Here is a 15,642-nt window from a genome sequence, read left to right as displayed (position 1 = left end):
GCCAGACATAGCGCTTTGCATTCAGGCCAAATATTTCACTTTTCGTCTCATCAGACCACATAATCTTTTGCCTCATGCTGTCAGAGTCTTTCACATGCCTTTTTACAAACTCCAGGTGTTCTGTCACATGCCTTTTTCCCAGGAGAGGCTTCCATCTAGCCACACTCCCATAAAGCAAAGATTTGTGAAGTGCTGCAGGGACTGTTGTCCTTCAGGCAGGTTCTCCCATAACAGCTAAGGAACTCTGCAGTTTTGTCAGAGTGGTCATTGGGTTCTTGATCACCTCCCCGACCAAGGTTATTTTTTCCCGGTTGCTCATTTTGGTCAGACGGCCAACTTTAGGAAGAGTCTGGGTAGTTCCGTATTCATTCCATTTCCTAATGATGGAGCTCACATGTGTTCTTCGGAACTTTCAACATTCTAGAAATTGTTTTATACCCTTCCCCAGATCTATTGCTTCCTCACAATTATATTCCGGAGTTCTACAGACAGTTCCTTGGACTCCATGGTAGAGTTTCTGCTTTGATATGCCCTGTCAACTGTGGGACCTTATTTAGAAAGGTGTGTTTCTTTCTAAATCATGTCCAATCAATTGAATTGCCCACAAGTGGATTCCAATACAGTGGTTGAGACATCTCAAGGATGATCAAAGGAATTTGGAAGCACCTGAGCTCAATTTAGTGTCATAGCAAAGGGATTGAATACTTATTGACTCAAGACATTTCAACGTTTCAGTTTTAATTGTTTTGTAAAAAATATAAAAACAAAATGCACTTTGACATTATTGGGTATTATACAGTCACGTGAAAAGGTAAGTACACACCATGTAAAGTTTTGACTTTTTCAACATATTTCAACATAGTTATTTGATCTTCATTTCGACAATATTGATAGTTAAAGGTGATATAATATAACAAATATCATGAAACATTTACATTTTGTAGTCCATTGTATAATTTAAATAAACATGAATGCAAATTTTGCATGTGGAAAAAGTAAGTACACCCTTGGCTCTAATAGGTGGTATTGCCCCCTTTAGCAGAAACAACCTCAAGTAGGCGTTTCTTATAACTGTCTACCAGTCTCTGACATCGACTGGGAGAAATTTTTGCCCACTCCTCCATGCAGAATTCTTTCAGCTGTGCGATGTTTGAGGGGTTTCTTGCATGCACAGCTCGTTTCAGATCCCCCCACAACATCTCAATGGGATTTAGATCCGGGCTTTGACTTGGCCATTCCAGAACCCTCCATTTCTTTCTTTTCAGCCATTCCTTGGTGGATTTACAGGTATGTTTAGGGTCATTGTCATGTTGCAAGGTCCACCTTCGGTTGAGCTTCAACTTTCCGACAGATGGCCTCACATTATCCTCAAGCACCCTCTGGTACAATGAAGAATTCATCATGGATTCTATGATGGTGAGCTGCCCAGGCGCTGATGCAGCAAAGCTGCCCCAAACCATAATATTTCCACCACCATGCTTTGCAGTTGGTATCAGGTTCTTGTGGTCAAATGCTGTCTTTGGTTTTTGCCAAACATGTCTTCTGGTACTGTGGCCAAATAGCTCTACCTTTGACTCATCTGGCCAGAGCACATTGTTCCAGAAGTGCTGGTCTTGCCTAGGTGTTCATTGGCAAACTTTTGTCTTGCCCTGATGTTCTTTCTGGACAGCAAAGGTTTCCCCCTGGCACACCTCCCATGTAGATCAAAATTTTCAGCCTCTTTCTAATGGGAGACTCGTGCACTTTGACATTAACAGTGGCAAGAGCTACCTGTGGGTCCCGTGATGACATTCTGGGGTTCTTAGAGACCTCTTTCAGCATCTTGCGGTCTGCTCTCGGGCTGAACTTGCTGGGGTGGCCTGGCCCGAACAAGTTGGCAGTTGTTTGGAATGTTCTCCACTTGTAGATGATCTTCCGGACAGTCTAATGATTGATTTCAAATTCTTTGGAGATCTTTTTAAATCCCTTCCCAGACTCGTAGGCATCGAAAACCTTCTTTCAGAAGGCCTCAGAGAGCTCTTTTGATCTAGGCATGGTGACGCCGCACACATCAACAACAAAGAGCAAACCAAACTAAATATCTGAGGTTTAAATAAGACAGGTTCCTCCAAGATCCTCTCTGACGATGTTCTAATCATTTGCACCTGAGCTGGTGCACCTGATTGTAATTTTAGGTATTTGAAGTAGTGATAAATGTCGGGGTGTACATACTTTTTCCACATGCGAAATTTGCATTTATGTTTATTTAAATTATACAATGGACTACAAAATGTAAATGTTTCATGATATTTGTTATTTTATATCACCTTTATCTATCAATATTGTTGAAATGAAGATCAAATAGCTGTATGTGTATGTTGAAATATGTTGAAAAAGCCCTATCAAGGGCCTATCGAAAAAATATGGCCCTATCAAGTGATCTTCTGAAATTGCTGCCCACATCATGACATGAGGAGGATGCTGTTCAATTTCCTCATAAAAATGAGGATTTTCTTTGCACCAAAAACAAACATTCCTGGATCGATTCTGAGGTAAATATCACACTCATCCGAAATAAATACGCTTCGTCTTGATTTAATGGTGGGAAATCGCTGCAGAACAGCCTTGCTCTAAATCAAGTCAAATCAAGGACATTCCCTGTTGAAAAAGCCTTCTTCTCTCATGCCCGCATCATGTCGCGCATAGGAGCTGGTTTATCAAACCTCTGAGAAAATCTTGTTTTTTGTCTTCAAAACTTGCTCCTTCTCACGCACGGTTGTGAACCCAAACACAAGTAATCAGTCTCTCTTCTATCGTGTCCTCACTGGTGTCCGTCATGCTGAAGCCGTACGTGGAAAACAAATAAAATAAATAACAAACAAAGGACACACTATTGTGCATAGGGACTTTGTGGCCACTCTGTAGATCAGTTACAAATTAATCTCAATTTAATCCATTTTCAATTCAGGCTGTAACAACAAAATGTGAAAAAGTCAAGGGGTGTGAATACTTTCTGAAGGCAGTCTATGCATAGAAATACCAGGAAATAAAGGCTGTTAGTGTTTGGGTTAGTACATACCAATACTCTTGCTTCATATTCATCTTTTGATCTGAAATCCAAATTTCTTAAGAATATAACAATAATAACAAATTTGACTTCACTGTTCTAATACTTATGAAGGGCACTGTATTTGATATACACGGAGACCTGGTAGAGCTGATAAGACTCATAGCTGGTGATGCTGGAGTCACTCAGTGAATCGATGCAAAATAACAGTGTTCAGAACAATTTCAATTTGTAAATAGTGGAATCTGAAATTTTGTACACAATTTATTTGGAAAAAGTGCAATTTTAGGATTGGTTATAAAGTTATATGTTTTATGATAAATCTTTTTGGTTGAGCAGTGCTCAAGGGTGCTATGCTTATATTTTTGAAAAGGGTAACAACAGTTTGCCTTTATAATATGAATTATTTGGTTGCTCATTGCAGTTCTAAGAGCGTATGTACGGTGTTGACAAAAAATAAAGACGCGTCAACCGGCGGCTGAAAACATGAAAGAGATTTTATTAGTGCCTGTGGAAGTTTTATTATCATTATTTTACAGAGCTGTTCTCTGTCTGGCTTTCATGTAACGACATCGCTCAATTGGCCCAGTTCTCTTCTGGCAGTTTCAACACACATTTTTTACTGCAGCACTTGTACTATCAGGAACCCCACAGGCTTGATTTTGTCTTTGCTGCTTTTATTACATCACCAATTAGTGGCCAATCTGCAAGTGCAGCCGATATTTCTCCTAACCCCAGACATAATCGTTTTCCTAATGATGATCTGAATTGGCTTATGCGGTCCTGATGTGAAGAAGAATATTGGTTGTAAAGAAGAAGAAGATTGGTGGTGGTAATTGGAGGAGTGAGTAGGGGAATGATGATAGACAGGTATGTACAACAGGAGAGATTCAACAACCTCGATAAGGTGTGCATTGCAGGGAGGTAAAGTGGAATAATAGGAAGGGTGAGTGTCCTTGGAAATAGGATAACACCTTACATCCTTGGGTTTTTGTGGAGTTGGAAGAAGAGAACTCATGACCCCAGCTGACATGTAAATTGTTATAATATCCATCAAGTACTGTTATAAAACAGCTGAACACTAGCATGGCTGCATGGAACAAAATACCGTCCACATCCGTTCCTCCTTTATGGGAATCCGTCGCCACGTAAGTTGCTTTCCAGGCTCATGCAGTTTGGAGGCACACTCTTTTTTGCAAAAATTTTACCAATTGGAAATAAACTGTTACATTTTGTTCCCCTTTTGTCATTTATCTGGTGCTATCATTTTCCAGGAAATATAGACACAGATAGAGAGAGAAAGAGCTCCACTGGGAATTAGCATGAACTAAAAGGCGGCATGCAATGGGAAGGAAAAGACAGAGACAAGGAGATAAGAGAATAAAGGAGAGATAGAGACAAGAGAAAGAAAAGATAGAGAGAGAGTTGGTGATAGAGAAAGGAAAAAGAGAAAGAGACCGAAAAAGAAAACTCCTCAGGAAAGGTGTGAAAAACAACAATCCAAGTGACAGAGGAAAATGATAGTAGTTTTCTTTTTCAGATCTGGAAACATTCAACAAAGTTATTCTTCACCAGCAAAGTTTCGTGTTTGTTCGTTTTCACCACTTTATACAAGGCTGCTCCTGCCTGCGGGCCGACAATCAATCAATCAATCAATCAATCAATCAATCAATCCTTATGGCTTATCAATAAGAAAATCATTTGACTTCCGGTCTTGATGCAAAAACAATGCCCACAGTTCTAGCTAATGTTTTCACAACAGACATTACCTATTAATTACATCTGGTGCTAATTCATACACAATAACGATCATCATCTTTATCATCATCATCATGACAATAGTAACAATTTTAATAAGGGAAATAAATCAACACGCAGATATTAATCGTGGCTGAGGGGTTGGGAACCTTAGTTACCACAAGTCCGTTACGGTGAGAGTTCTTCCTGCCTGATGCTTCACTGAAACGTGACCTACCAGAAAAGCTTCATCCACAAAACCGGAGCAACGTATCTGGTGTAATGTCGGAGGAATGAGTCAGGAGATGAGCAGATCTTTGCTTTTCCATTATTGTCCCGATTCTAAAGCAAACGGTTCCCTTGTTTTTTTTTCGAGAAACAGCATCCATTCCACCGATTTTGGATTCGATTCCATGGCTTCAGAACATTCCCGGCCAACGCAACCCAACCCTAAGCCGCAATATCCAATCGTTCCCCCCCGCCCGCTCCAAATTTGTTACAATGAAACATCAGAACCTTCTTATTTCCTGGCCACCTAACCTTAACCGTTTTGTTCAACCAATATGAGACGGCCTAAATAACTTGCGACCTGGGAAATGCCTGGAAAAGAGGAACACAGTCTAGAGAATGCATGGCTCTTTGTACCATGAGAAACTGCTGACTTAACATCTGCTATAAAACGTTAAGTATTCTGTGTGCGTATGTTAAAATTGCTTCTTCTAAATTCGATAATATGGATTAACTAAGATTATTATGCTTTCGCTTCAATGGCACGATAAGGAAAAAGGGAGTAAAAGCACAAGCGATGGAAGAAGGGGAGGAGTAAGAGTAACGCGTGTACGACAGTGTACGTCGACAATACAATGTACAAAACTGTGCTCCGTGGCAGGGCTGCTTGGTCATATTCGGTGAATGGTCGAGCTGCTGTAGATTAAGTGAAACTATGCAAAATATGCAACAGGCCTCATGATTTGGGAATGTGCTGCGGAGCTGCTAAAGAGCATCTATGATTTGTGCTTTAACTTCATCCATTGATGTTGCCTTCTCCCTACATCTCCCTTCCTGCTACGAACACAACCGTCCCAGCCTTTTCCACCCCTCGGGCTCCTTCTCTGTCGGGCCATGCCGGAAATATGAAAAGATGGGGGCAGAGTGACCGAGTATGTTGACGTTTCGGTGCGACGCTGGGATCACGAGATGTCGAGATAGGTTAGGGACTCGGGTGCTGCCACGAGTTGATGGCATCCACAGTACACAGTGATCATTTTGAGAGTTAATGCGGGTGTGCAGCAGTCTTTGGTAGTTTTCCTTTGCACATGTTGTATGGAATTGCTGAACAAGACAGAATTAGTGTAACGAACACATTGAGCACGGTTTCTTTTGCAGTGTAGCGTCCCCCAAGAAACCGCTTCTCTGCCCTCTTTTTCCACTGTTCAACAGCAGTAATGATGTCAGGGTCACGTTTTCGTGGTGCCCCAACTTCTTAGCTTTCATCACTCCTTGGTGATAGGTCATTATGGCATGGCAGCATTCATCATCTGGTCCCTTGCTCGTCTCTCGTTCGTGGGATCATGGAGGTGTTTGGGTGGGTGGTTGAAGGTTGGAGTTTGAAGATGGGCTTAGCGACATAGCCATCACCTTGGCCACATGAGGCCACAGGCAAGAGCAAGGGCGACGAGATACGGATGACAGCATGTGTGGGATTGCACCATATCGCAGGAATTCTGTGGAGAAGCTGTGGAGGAAAAGTGTTTTGAGGTGTAATTTAAAAGAGAAGTCAAAAATACGTTCAATGAAATAAGGGATGTCTATAACATCAGATGAGGGTAATCAAAACATTATGGAAGAGAAAAAGGAGAGAAAGAAAGATTAAAAAGAGGATTTTTTAAAAAATGGACAAGATAAAAAATAATAATAGATGACACAGGCAATAAAATTGCAGAGAATAGAAAACTCACGATAAAACGATGATCGTTTTGCACAACTTCCTTCCACCACTGTAACATCATCAATAGCAATGTCTCCCTCCATTCCAGATCCACGGACACCTTCCAAGATGATCTGGTTGAAGGATAGGAAGAGTTGTGAGGTGGTTAAAAATTCGGAAGGAGACATAAATGCACACAGGTGTCGGGAAAGTAGGAGAAAGATGGAAAAGCAGGAAATGAGAATAAAATAAAATGAAATACAGGGACGAATGTCATGGTGGCATAACAACAACTGGGCTCAAAATTAATGGGTTGTGAAGGGAAAGCATGGCAAAGCAAGACGGAGTATTTAACGATGCAGAGCTCCACCAAAATATATAAATGAATCGATCTTGCGAATGAACAATCTGATATGTAATAAAGTTTGTCTGGGGACCTACAAACTCACATATACTCACTGAAAAACATTGAATTACAACAGCCTCTTCTACTCCGCTTCAAGAACAGACGAGACATTTGCTTTCCTCTTTCTATTTTTTAACTAGTCTTACCATAACATGCAAAACAGGCAACTTTAACTGATCATATTTTTAGACATGTATTTTATTCTCATCTACATGGTGACCAAAAACACTATTCATTGCAAGATTTCAAAGGTGTAGTTCAGATACCAGAAACATCCGCTCCCTTTGGGAACATTGGCAAGTCCCCTCCACCCTTGTGACCTTGTGCCTACGACCTAGCCCTGGGTGCTACCAGATGGTAAGCAAAATTTGGTGGATATCAGGCCAGACATGTTTTTTTGAGCCAAAAATGCGACCTTGGGTTGATTCCCTTCCCAAAGGAGTGGGTAAGGTAGTAGTAGTAGTAGTAGTAGTAGTAGTAGTAGTAGTAGTAGTAGTAGTAGTAGTAGTAGTTGTAGTCGTAGTACATTAGTTTATTTCGTCATTCCAAAGAAACAATAAAAATAATGTTTTCATATTAAACGTGAAGAAACGTAATAAAAAAGAAACTAGAGAGTTAATTGAACACCTTACCCCACGCAGTCTTATATGTCATACGAGCCTCCATTTTGTCTGAATGTTGATATTCCCCAACTCTGAGAGCACGAGTTGATTGGTGTAATATTTTGCATGAAATGGTGTAATATTTTGCATGAAATGGTGTAATATTTTGTCGAAGTACAGTGCTGTTAAACGGGAAGTATTCGTAAGTGACAACAAGGCGATTTGTGTTCTACAGTTTTCAAGTAAATATTCAATTGAAATAGAATAAAGATTTTAAAGGCTGCAGAAAAACAACAACAAACTTTTTTCAGAAATTCACCACCATTGATGCAGCATCTCTTACGCCACCTTATTTATCACATTACGTTGATCCTGTTGTTTGTGTCCTTTATGACGTCACTAAAAAACAGTAAGTTTCCTCTTACAAAACAAGGAAAAGAAAAAAGGAAAAGGTGGTAAAAAGGTCTGCAGATCCATCACATTATGCCACAAATGTTAGTTGTAGTATATTTTCCATATGCATGTGAAATCCGAGGTATGAAGAGAATTATATCACTTCAAAACCTCTGTGACTTATCAATGAATTAAACAGAATGAACTTAAGAGAAATAATTATAAATTTTCATTCAAATCAATTCAACATATTCATTTCTACAACGTGTGGAAAGAATTCCAGCATTTATGACCATTAAAAACAAATGTCTTTTTGCAAACATAGTTCTTGTAAAAGGTTGATGATAAGAATTGGCCTGTCTTGTAGAGTGATTGTGATATTCATTATTCTTTACAAACACAAGTCAACATGTGTGCAACTCAGTTCTATTCAATATAACCAACATCGTTAATCCTAAATTAAACAGATACAAGCTAGAACGGCACTCGGTAGAGCGCATACCTCCACCATGCTGAGTACTTTACATTTTGTAGCCCACAGATAGGCCGGATCTAGATTCGGATTTCATTATTAGTATTTTTTTTTTTTTTTTGTATGCAAGATCGAGGCTCGTGAAAGAGCTAACATCAATCACAAAAAAAACAAACAGACACACAAAACATACAATAAATGGAGCGGGAGACAAGATGGGGAGAGAGAGAGGGAAGCACACAAGTATGACAGAAGAGAACAAGGACATCGGGAGATCTGTGGGAGGGAAAGGGCTTGGGGGGAGGAGGCATGGGAAGGGAGAGGGGGTGCAAGAAGTATAAAACACATGGACACTGCTAGAACTTCCAGGAAAGAAGTCGGTATTTCAAAAAAAGTGGATCTGGGGGTGAATTAACGGGGGTAGAAAAGATCAAGGTTTTGGATGGGGGAAGATAAGAGATGGTGATCAGGTGGTGAACAGCTGTTTTAAACACCTGGAGGGAGGAGTGGGATTGAAGAGAGTGGGGGAGTTTGTTCCAGAGGCAGGAGTAAAGAGGCATGAAGGAGTGAACTTGAATGAAGTGACTTGAAACAAAATTTAATTGGCTTGTTCTCGTCACATAACTAACTCCCACCAAGTTTTGTCATAACTCGTCCACAACTTTTTGAGATATCATGCTACATATTGTTTTTGGCTCCATCTCTCAAATGTGAAGAATCACATTAGAAATTCAAAAAAATTCTCAGATTAGGATCCAGATATTCACCAAAATCTAATCAATTAGTCCTTGTCACACACTCAATGTGTCCACCTAAATTTAACTGAGTCCTTGCACATCTTTTTGAGATCCTACTCACAGACAAAAAACAGAAAGGGGTGAAAACATAATCTCCGTCCACCTTCGATGGGTGGAGGTAATAAGGTACAATCAATGTGAAATACGACATTTATTAATAACACCAACATTTCTTATAATAATCTAACACAACATCGATTGTCAACATGAGTTTTCCATGACGATTTATCATCAATTGTTAGACCAAGGAATTTGGTACAAGAAACTTTGTTTATATTGTTGCGGTTTTGGAATAAAGGTTAATTCCCCCTCTTAGTTAGTTGCACCACAACATGAAGCCTTGTGATAGTTCAGTTATTTCTTAGTAAATGTAAGCGTAGTCCTTTCCTGTGTTTAGTTTTGCGTTGAGTAGGCCAGTGAGCTTAGGTGCTTTTGGTTTGGGCTGGAAATGCCACATGGTAGGCCTTCAACAAGTCTGGCAAGGCCGAAGGGACGAGCTGCAGGGGGAGTGGCCGGTAAGCAACGAACCGCCAATCAGGGCTTGAGGGGAGTGGCTTACCACTGCGGTGGGAGGCGGGGCTTGGAACATTCGGGTAAGATCGGGGAGGTGCCATATAAGGCCTGGCCCCGAGCCCATTAACCAGGACAGCAGCAGAATGAGCATGAGTGAGAATGCATGAGAACGCAGCGTGAGTGAGAACGCACGAGAACGCAGCGTGAGTGAGAACGCACGGGAACGCACGAGAGGAGAGAGGTGTGAGAGTTCATCAGGCAGAGTTCGTGGAGTTAGAGTTCAAGAGTTTGTGGGTGGCAGAACGGGTGAGAGCAAGAACAAGAGATGAGGAGTGAAAGTCGCCCAGTCCAGAACAAGTCAAAGTGCTTGAATTGACTGCTGTAATAGCCTTGTTGTACACGAACTTGCCCCGTGCCCTGTACCCTGCGCTCTGCCGCTGTATTAATCGCGCGCTCGAGAGGACGACCCACGCAGGGCCACAGACGCACGATTTCCTCCTGCCTGCATTTCCCCTGCATACATGCCGCGACCGCCAGAGGGCTACACCACGAGCGAGCTGTCCGGGAGCGACCGGCAGCAAGGCGCGTTTGGCGCGCGAACCTGCTCTTCTTCCATCTCCCCATGTGCGTGAGTGGGCCCATTTGTCTGGGTATAAGTTAAACTGGTTAAGCTTCTGCTCTGTGTCCCCCTTTCCTTCATCATTATCATTGTAAATAATAATAAATCATGTTCTTCCTCTGATCTGACCGCCCTGTCCCTTCCATCCATTGGCTTCGCATGGTACGAATAAAACTGCTCAAATCGGGTTCCAATAAAAGTAACAGCACGAGTCACCTGGTGCGCATACCACTCGGGCATACTCGATTAAGCGTGGCTCGTGCGAGGCTCGATCCCCGCTTTTGTGGCAGCGTGGGTTGAAGGTACGTGCGAATTTGTCCCGATACCCTTTTTCACGTTTGCCCGGAAGTGGCGATTCGGCCTCGCGGACCCGAAGACCCAGGGGGAAAAAAGGCGTTTAATCCCCTTTGTAACGGGAACGGGCTTCGGGAGATCCGCAACAATTTGGTAGTCAGTAGTGGGATTTGAACCCTGAAAATTTTTTTGGACAAAGTGGCCGCAGCAAATTGATGTCTGGGCGTGTGAGATAATTGGACCTAGAGTGCGCTTCATGCACTCAAAATTACGAGTGGACAAAATGTAGTTTTAAAAATCAAATTAAATTCGTACCATGGCTGGCCAAGGCGGTCAAATGCCAGTGGGAATAATAAAAGAAGAGAAACTGATGACCCAGGACCGGCAAGGAACAGTTGGTAGTGGAAGCTGAAAATGGTGCGGCAGTAGGTAAAGTAAATGGCGGCGCCTCGCACGTGGCGGCAGCGGAGGACCCGTTGTGCAAGTGAGTTCCAACATGCAGTTACTCATGACACAAATCTTAGCACAAACGAAAGAAATGAAGGAAGGGTTGGAAAACGAAATAAGGGAAATGAGAGAAAGGAGGTGTGAAAGGTAAAAGATGAGTGGAAAAATGGACACCGAACTAATCAAATCAAGGTGTAACATGGAAGGGTTGGAAAGCACAATGGGTGGCCAAATGAAAGAATTGGGGGACAAATCCACCAGGAAATGGAAAAAAAGATAGAAGAGTCAAGAAGGGAAAAATGGAGGTGTGACATGGAAAAGATGAGGGAGGAATACAGAAGGGACACGGAAGAGGCAGGGGAGGAGATAGGGCGCATGTTGAGCGAGAAGTTCGCGGTGGTGCGCTATGAGGTGAAGCGATACGAAGAACACATGGGGAGTGAGCTTGAGCAAAGGGCAGCCAAGTTGACCGGGGCTATGAGGGTCGCGACGCGAGAGGAAGTGGTAGAGAAGCCGACGATCGTCGAATTGGACAAATAAATTTTGGGGGCGCCGGCGAAGGCTGAGTTGGAAAAATAAATTTTATGGGCGCTGGCGATCGTCGAGGAAAAAGAAACAATTGGGGCTGAAGAGACGGGAGAAACAGAAAATAAATCACGGGAGGTTATGGAGCATGAAAAAAGTCTGTATTTGCACCGTGATGCCGGGCTTGCTAACCTCAATAAAAGTTTACAGGTGCTGGCGTTGAAGGAGGGCCCCGCGGTGAGTAGAGAAAATGGCGAGAATGTGTTTTGCACGAACGGGTTCTCGGCGCGCTTGGGACAGAGGCGAGACCCGGGCGTTCGAGGAAGGCCCATTGTGCGGTGTACGAGAGAGTGTGTTACGAAGTACGAGAGAGAGAGAGTGTGCCGGGGCATGAGCGGGAGTGTGCACCTGGGGGTGTGGAAAAAGAGTGTGCGAGGGCCGAGTGCGTAGAACAAAAGTGTGTACTGAAGTGTGTGAAAGGCGTGAGTGCACCTAGGTTGTCAGGTACGAGTACAGAGTGTGAGAAAGAATGCACACCGGACTGTGTGCGGAAAGAGTGTGTAACGAAGTGTGTGGAAGGTGCGAGTGCACCTGGGTGGTGTGCACCTGAGTGTGTAAGAGAAGGGTGTGCACAGGAGAGTGCGATAACGGGATGTGTGGGAGGCGCGCGGGCGCCTGGGTGTGCGGATGTGGAATGGGTCACGAGTGGTGAGGACGCGGCTCAAGCATCGACACCGACCGGGGGGGGGGGGGGGGGGGGAGCGCCTAGCAGGACGGGTAGCAGACGTGAGCGCCCGGTGAGTTGTGTGCAGCAGGGACCGGAGGGAATCCGTGCTGCATCGGTCTCAAAAGGACCGGCATGCACGACTTGTGCCTCCGGCCCCCGCACTGTATGGTTGGTGCCGTGCCGTGGCGGGAAAGGCAATCGGGCGAGGTTAAAGGGGAGGTAGGAGTTTTCGGAGCCATGCACCCTGTCGGGTGAGGTGCTCCGACCGTGGCTGGCTGGGTCACCGTGCGTGGGACCGCGAGGCCCCGCGCAGGGATGGAGCCCTGCACCTCAGCCGATCCATACCTCCCCCCTTGGATCGAAAATGCCGGACGGACATCCCATACAGGCGACCAACCACCCGAATGGATCGCTCGGCCCTTCGAGGCCGAGCCGTGACAATGTACTTCCACACGGAGAGGCACCTAGTGTAGTGGACTGATGAAAGTAGTGTACCCCACGTGGGGGAATGGTAGTGTCACCATTCCTCACACGCACGGGGCCCATGAGCATTAGTTTAGGGGGATGGCAGTGATAGGTACATGGAGGTGTCAGCAATGGTTTCCTCCATGGGGCACCGAAGCTAGCCGTGGGAGGGCTCGGATAATGTTAGGGATCTAGCAGACTGTAGAGACAAGAATTAAGTAGTGACACCAGGACTATAGTGGGGACGTAGATAGTTTAGATGGTTGATAAAGAAACAGGGTGTGCATAGTGTAAAGGGACGACGAGGGAAGCACGAGTGTTAGGGGAAGTAGTCAGCTGGATGATGCTGTGTGTTTGTGGAATTGTGTGTGGAAAATAAAAGGAATTGTTTTTGAGGTGTGTGAGCACAAGAGGCGTGCAAGATATTTGGTGTGTGAAAGTAGTGTTTCTACCATCCAAAATGGTGGTTTCTACCATCACCATCTAATTTCACCCCAAATCCACTTTTTGAGGTGCCGACTTCTTTCCTGGAAGTCCTTAGTGTCCTTGCGTTTTATACCTATGCAGCCCCCAACCCAGGCCCTCTCCCTCCCACACATCTCCCGATGTCCCTGCTCTCAAATGTTGTGTTTGTGTGCTTCCTCCCCTTCTCTCCCCATCTTGTCCACCGCTCCCCTTTTTATATACTTTGTTTGCTTGTTTGTTTGATTTGTTTGTTTGATAAATGTTAGCTCTTTCACGAGCCTCGACTCTGTATACAAAAAGAAAAAGAAAAAAAAGTGGTGTGCGAGATAAGTAGTGTGGAATGCTTGGTGTGAAATAAAAGGTGTGGAATGCATGGTGCGAAGGATCGAATGGGGGGAGGTGGAACCCATTCGCGAAATCCCAGGGGGGGGGGGGTAGTGTAAAGCCAGGTAGAGGGCATAAGCAAAATTTGTATGGATATTGACACCTGTGGTGCGGGTAGTGCAAAAGAAGTGTTTTTGTATGGTGCATGAGTCAGTGACATGGCTGGGCGTGTGGCTTAATTGGTGCGTATAGTTATTGAGGCATTCCGCCACTGGTAGTTTGTTGGCCAGGTGAGGCCGCAGGTTGGCTCTGGGGCCCGAGGATCCCAGGAGAGGACCCGGGTTGCCCGATGCCAAGGTGGACACAGAGGGGGTAAGAGCCAGTGAGGGCCTTCCCCAGTTAGGTAGTCACGGGAGCAGGTAAGCTCGGGTGGCGGCTTCAGTGGCGGAGGTGCGCAGGTAGGTAGACCTGCTGGTAGGGCCACACGACCCAGCCCCGAAATTGTGCGAGGGCACGAGTGAAAATTTGTGGGAGTGAGACCCAAAATCAGAGAGCACCACAGTGTGGACAATGGGAATTCGGGTTCTTAGAACCACATAGTTTAAAGAGGCCGATTGGCAGGGGTACGACCCCGGGTAGTTTAAATGAGTTAACGTTAATAGAGTAGTTAGGATGTGAGAAATCCCTTCGCACCATCCACAGCCAGTCACCAAGGAGGACGAGCTCCACACCAAGGCTCTGTAAGCCGTTTGAGTTGTAAAACGCATCACGACGTAATGTGACATTGTGTTTGTCCCATTCCTTCCTTCCTGGGAGGGATTGGGAGACGGATTCGGAATTAGAGGGGGATATGGGAGACAAGACGTAGTGACGGATTGTAAATACAAGGGGGGCTAGGGTAGTGTAGCCAACGGTGGGGGGTACGGACGGTTAGGGACGAGCCAGCTCTGCTCGCTCTTCCTGCTCTGACGAGAGAGGGGTGTAGTGTTGCGGTTTTGAAATAAAGGTTAATTCCCCCTCTTAGTTAGTTGCACCACAACATGAAGCCTCGCGATAGTTCAGATATTTCTTAGTAAATGTAAGCGTAGTCCTTTCCTATGTTTAGTTTTGCGTTGAGTAGGCCAGTGAGCTTAGGTGCTTTTGGTTTGGGCTGGAAATGCCACATGGTAGGCCTTCAACAAGTCTGGCAAGGCCGAAGGGATGAGCTGCAGGGGGAGTGGCCGGTAAGCAATGAGCCGCCAATCAGGGCTCGAGGGGAGTGGCTTACCACTGCGGCAGGAGGCGGGGCTTGGAGCATTCGGGTAAGATCGGGGAGGTGCCATATAAGGCCCGGGCCCGAGCCCATTAACCAGGACAGCAGCAGAACGAGCATGAGTGAGAACGCACAAGAACACAGCGTGAGTGAGAACGCACGAGAATGCAGCGTGAGTGAGAACGCACGGGAACACACGAGCAGAGAGAGGTGTGAGAGTTCGTCAGGCAGAGTTCGTGGAGTTAGAGTTCGAGAGTTCGTGGGCGGCAGAACGGGTGAGAGCAATAACGAGAGATGAGGAGTGAAAGTCGCCCAGCCCTGAACAAGTCGAAGTGCTTGAATTGACTTTTGTAATAGCCTCGTTGTACACGAACTTGCCCCGTGCCCTGTACCCTGCGTTCTGCCGCTGTATTAATCGCGCGCTCGAGAGGACGACCCGCGCCGGGCCACAGACGCCCGATTTCCTCCTGCCTGCATTTCTCCTGCATACGTGCCGTGACCGCCAGAGGGCTACACCACGAGCGAGCTGTCCGGGAGCGACCGGCAGCAAGGCGCGTTTGGCACGCGAACCTGGTCTTCTTCCATCTCCCCGTGTGCATGAGCGGGCCCATTTGTCTGGGCATAAGTTAAA

General features: G+C 45.1%; 1 protein-coding gene across 3 annotated transcripts in view; it reads right to left on the bottom strand.

Annotated features, from left to right (window-relative positions):
* Positions 1 to 4,560: 4,560 nt before the first annotated feature.
* MDGA2 (MAM domain containing glycosylphosphatidylinositol anchor 2) overlaps positions 4,561 to 15,642 on the bottom strand; it is a 504,155-nt gene continuing 493,073 nt past the window's right edge. For 2 of the 3 annotated variants that reach the window (XM_068130811.2, XM_068130813.2), the window contains exons 17-18: positions 6,742 to 6,844; positions 4,561 to 6,518 (exon numbers count right to left, since the gene is read on the bottom strand). In XM_068130811.2, the coding sequence (XP_067986912.1) occupies positions 6,418 to 6,518; positions 6,742 to 6,844 (204 nt within the window). In that variant the 3' untranslated portion in view covers positions 4,561 to 6,417. The remainder of the gene's footprint in view (positions 6,519 to 6,741; positions 6,845 to 15,642) is intronic. The other variant, XM_068130814.2, reaches the window with a different exon arrangement.

This window comes from Myxine glutinosa, chromosome 11 (assembly GCF_964187855.1).
Source record: "Myxine glutinosa chromosome 11, kmMyxGlut1.1, whole genome shotgun sequence".
Taxonomy (NCBI): domain Eukaryota; kingdom Metazoa; phylum Chordata; class Myxini; order Myxiniformes; family Myxinidae; genus Myxine; species Myxine glutinosa.
This window is presented reverse-complemented; position numbering and strand designations above follow the sequence as displayed.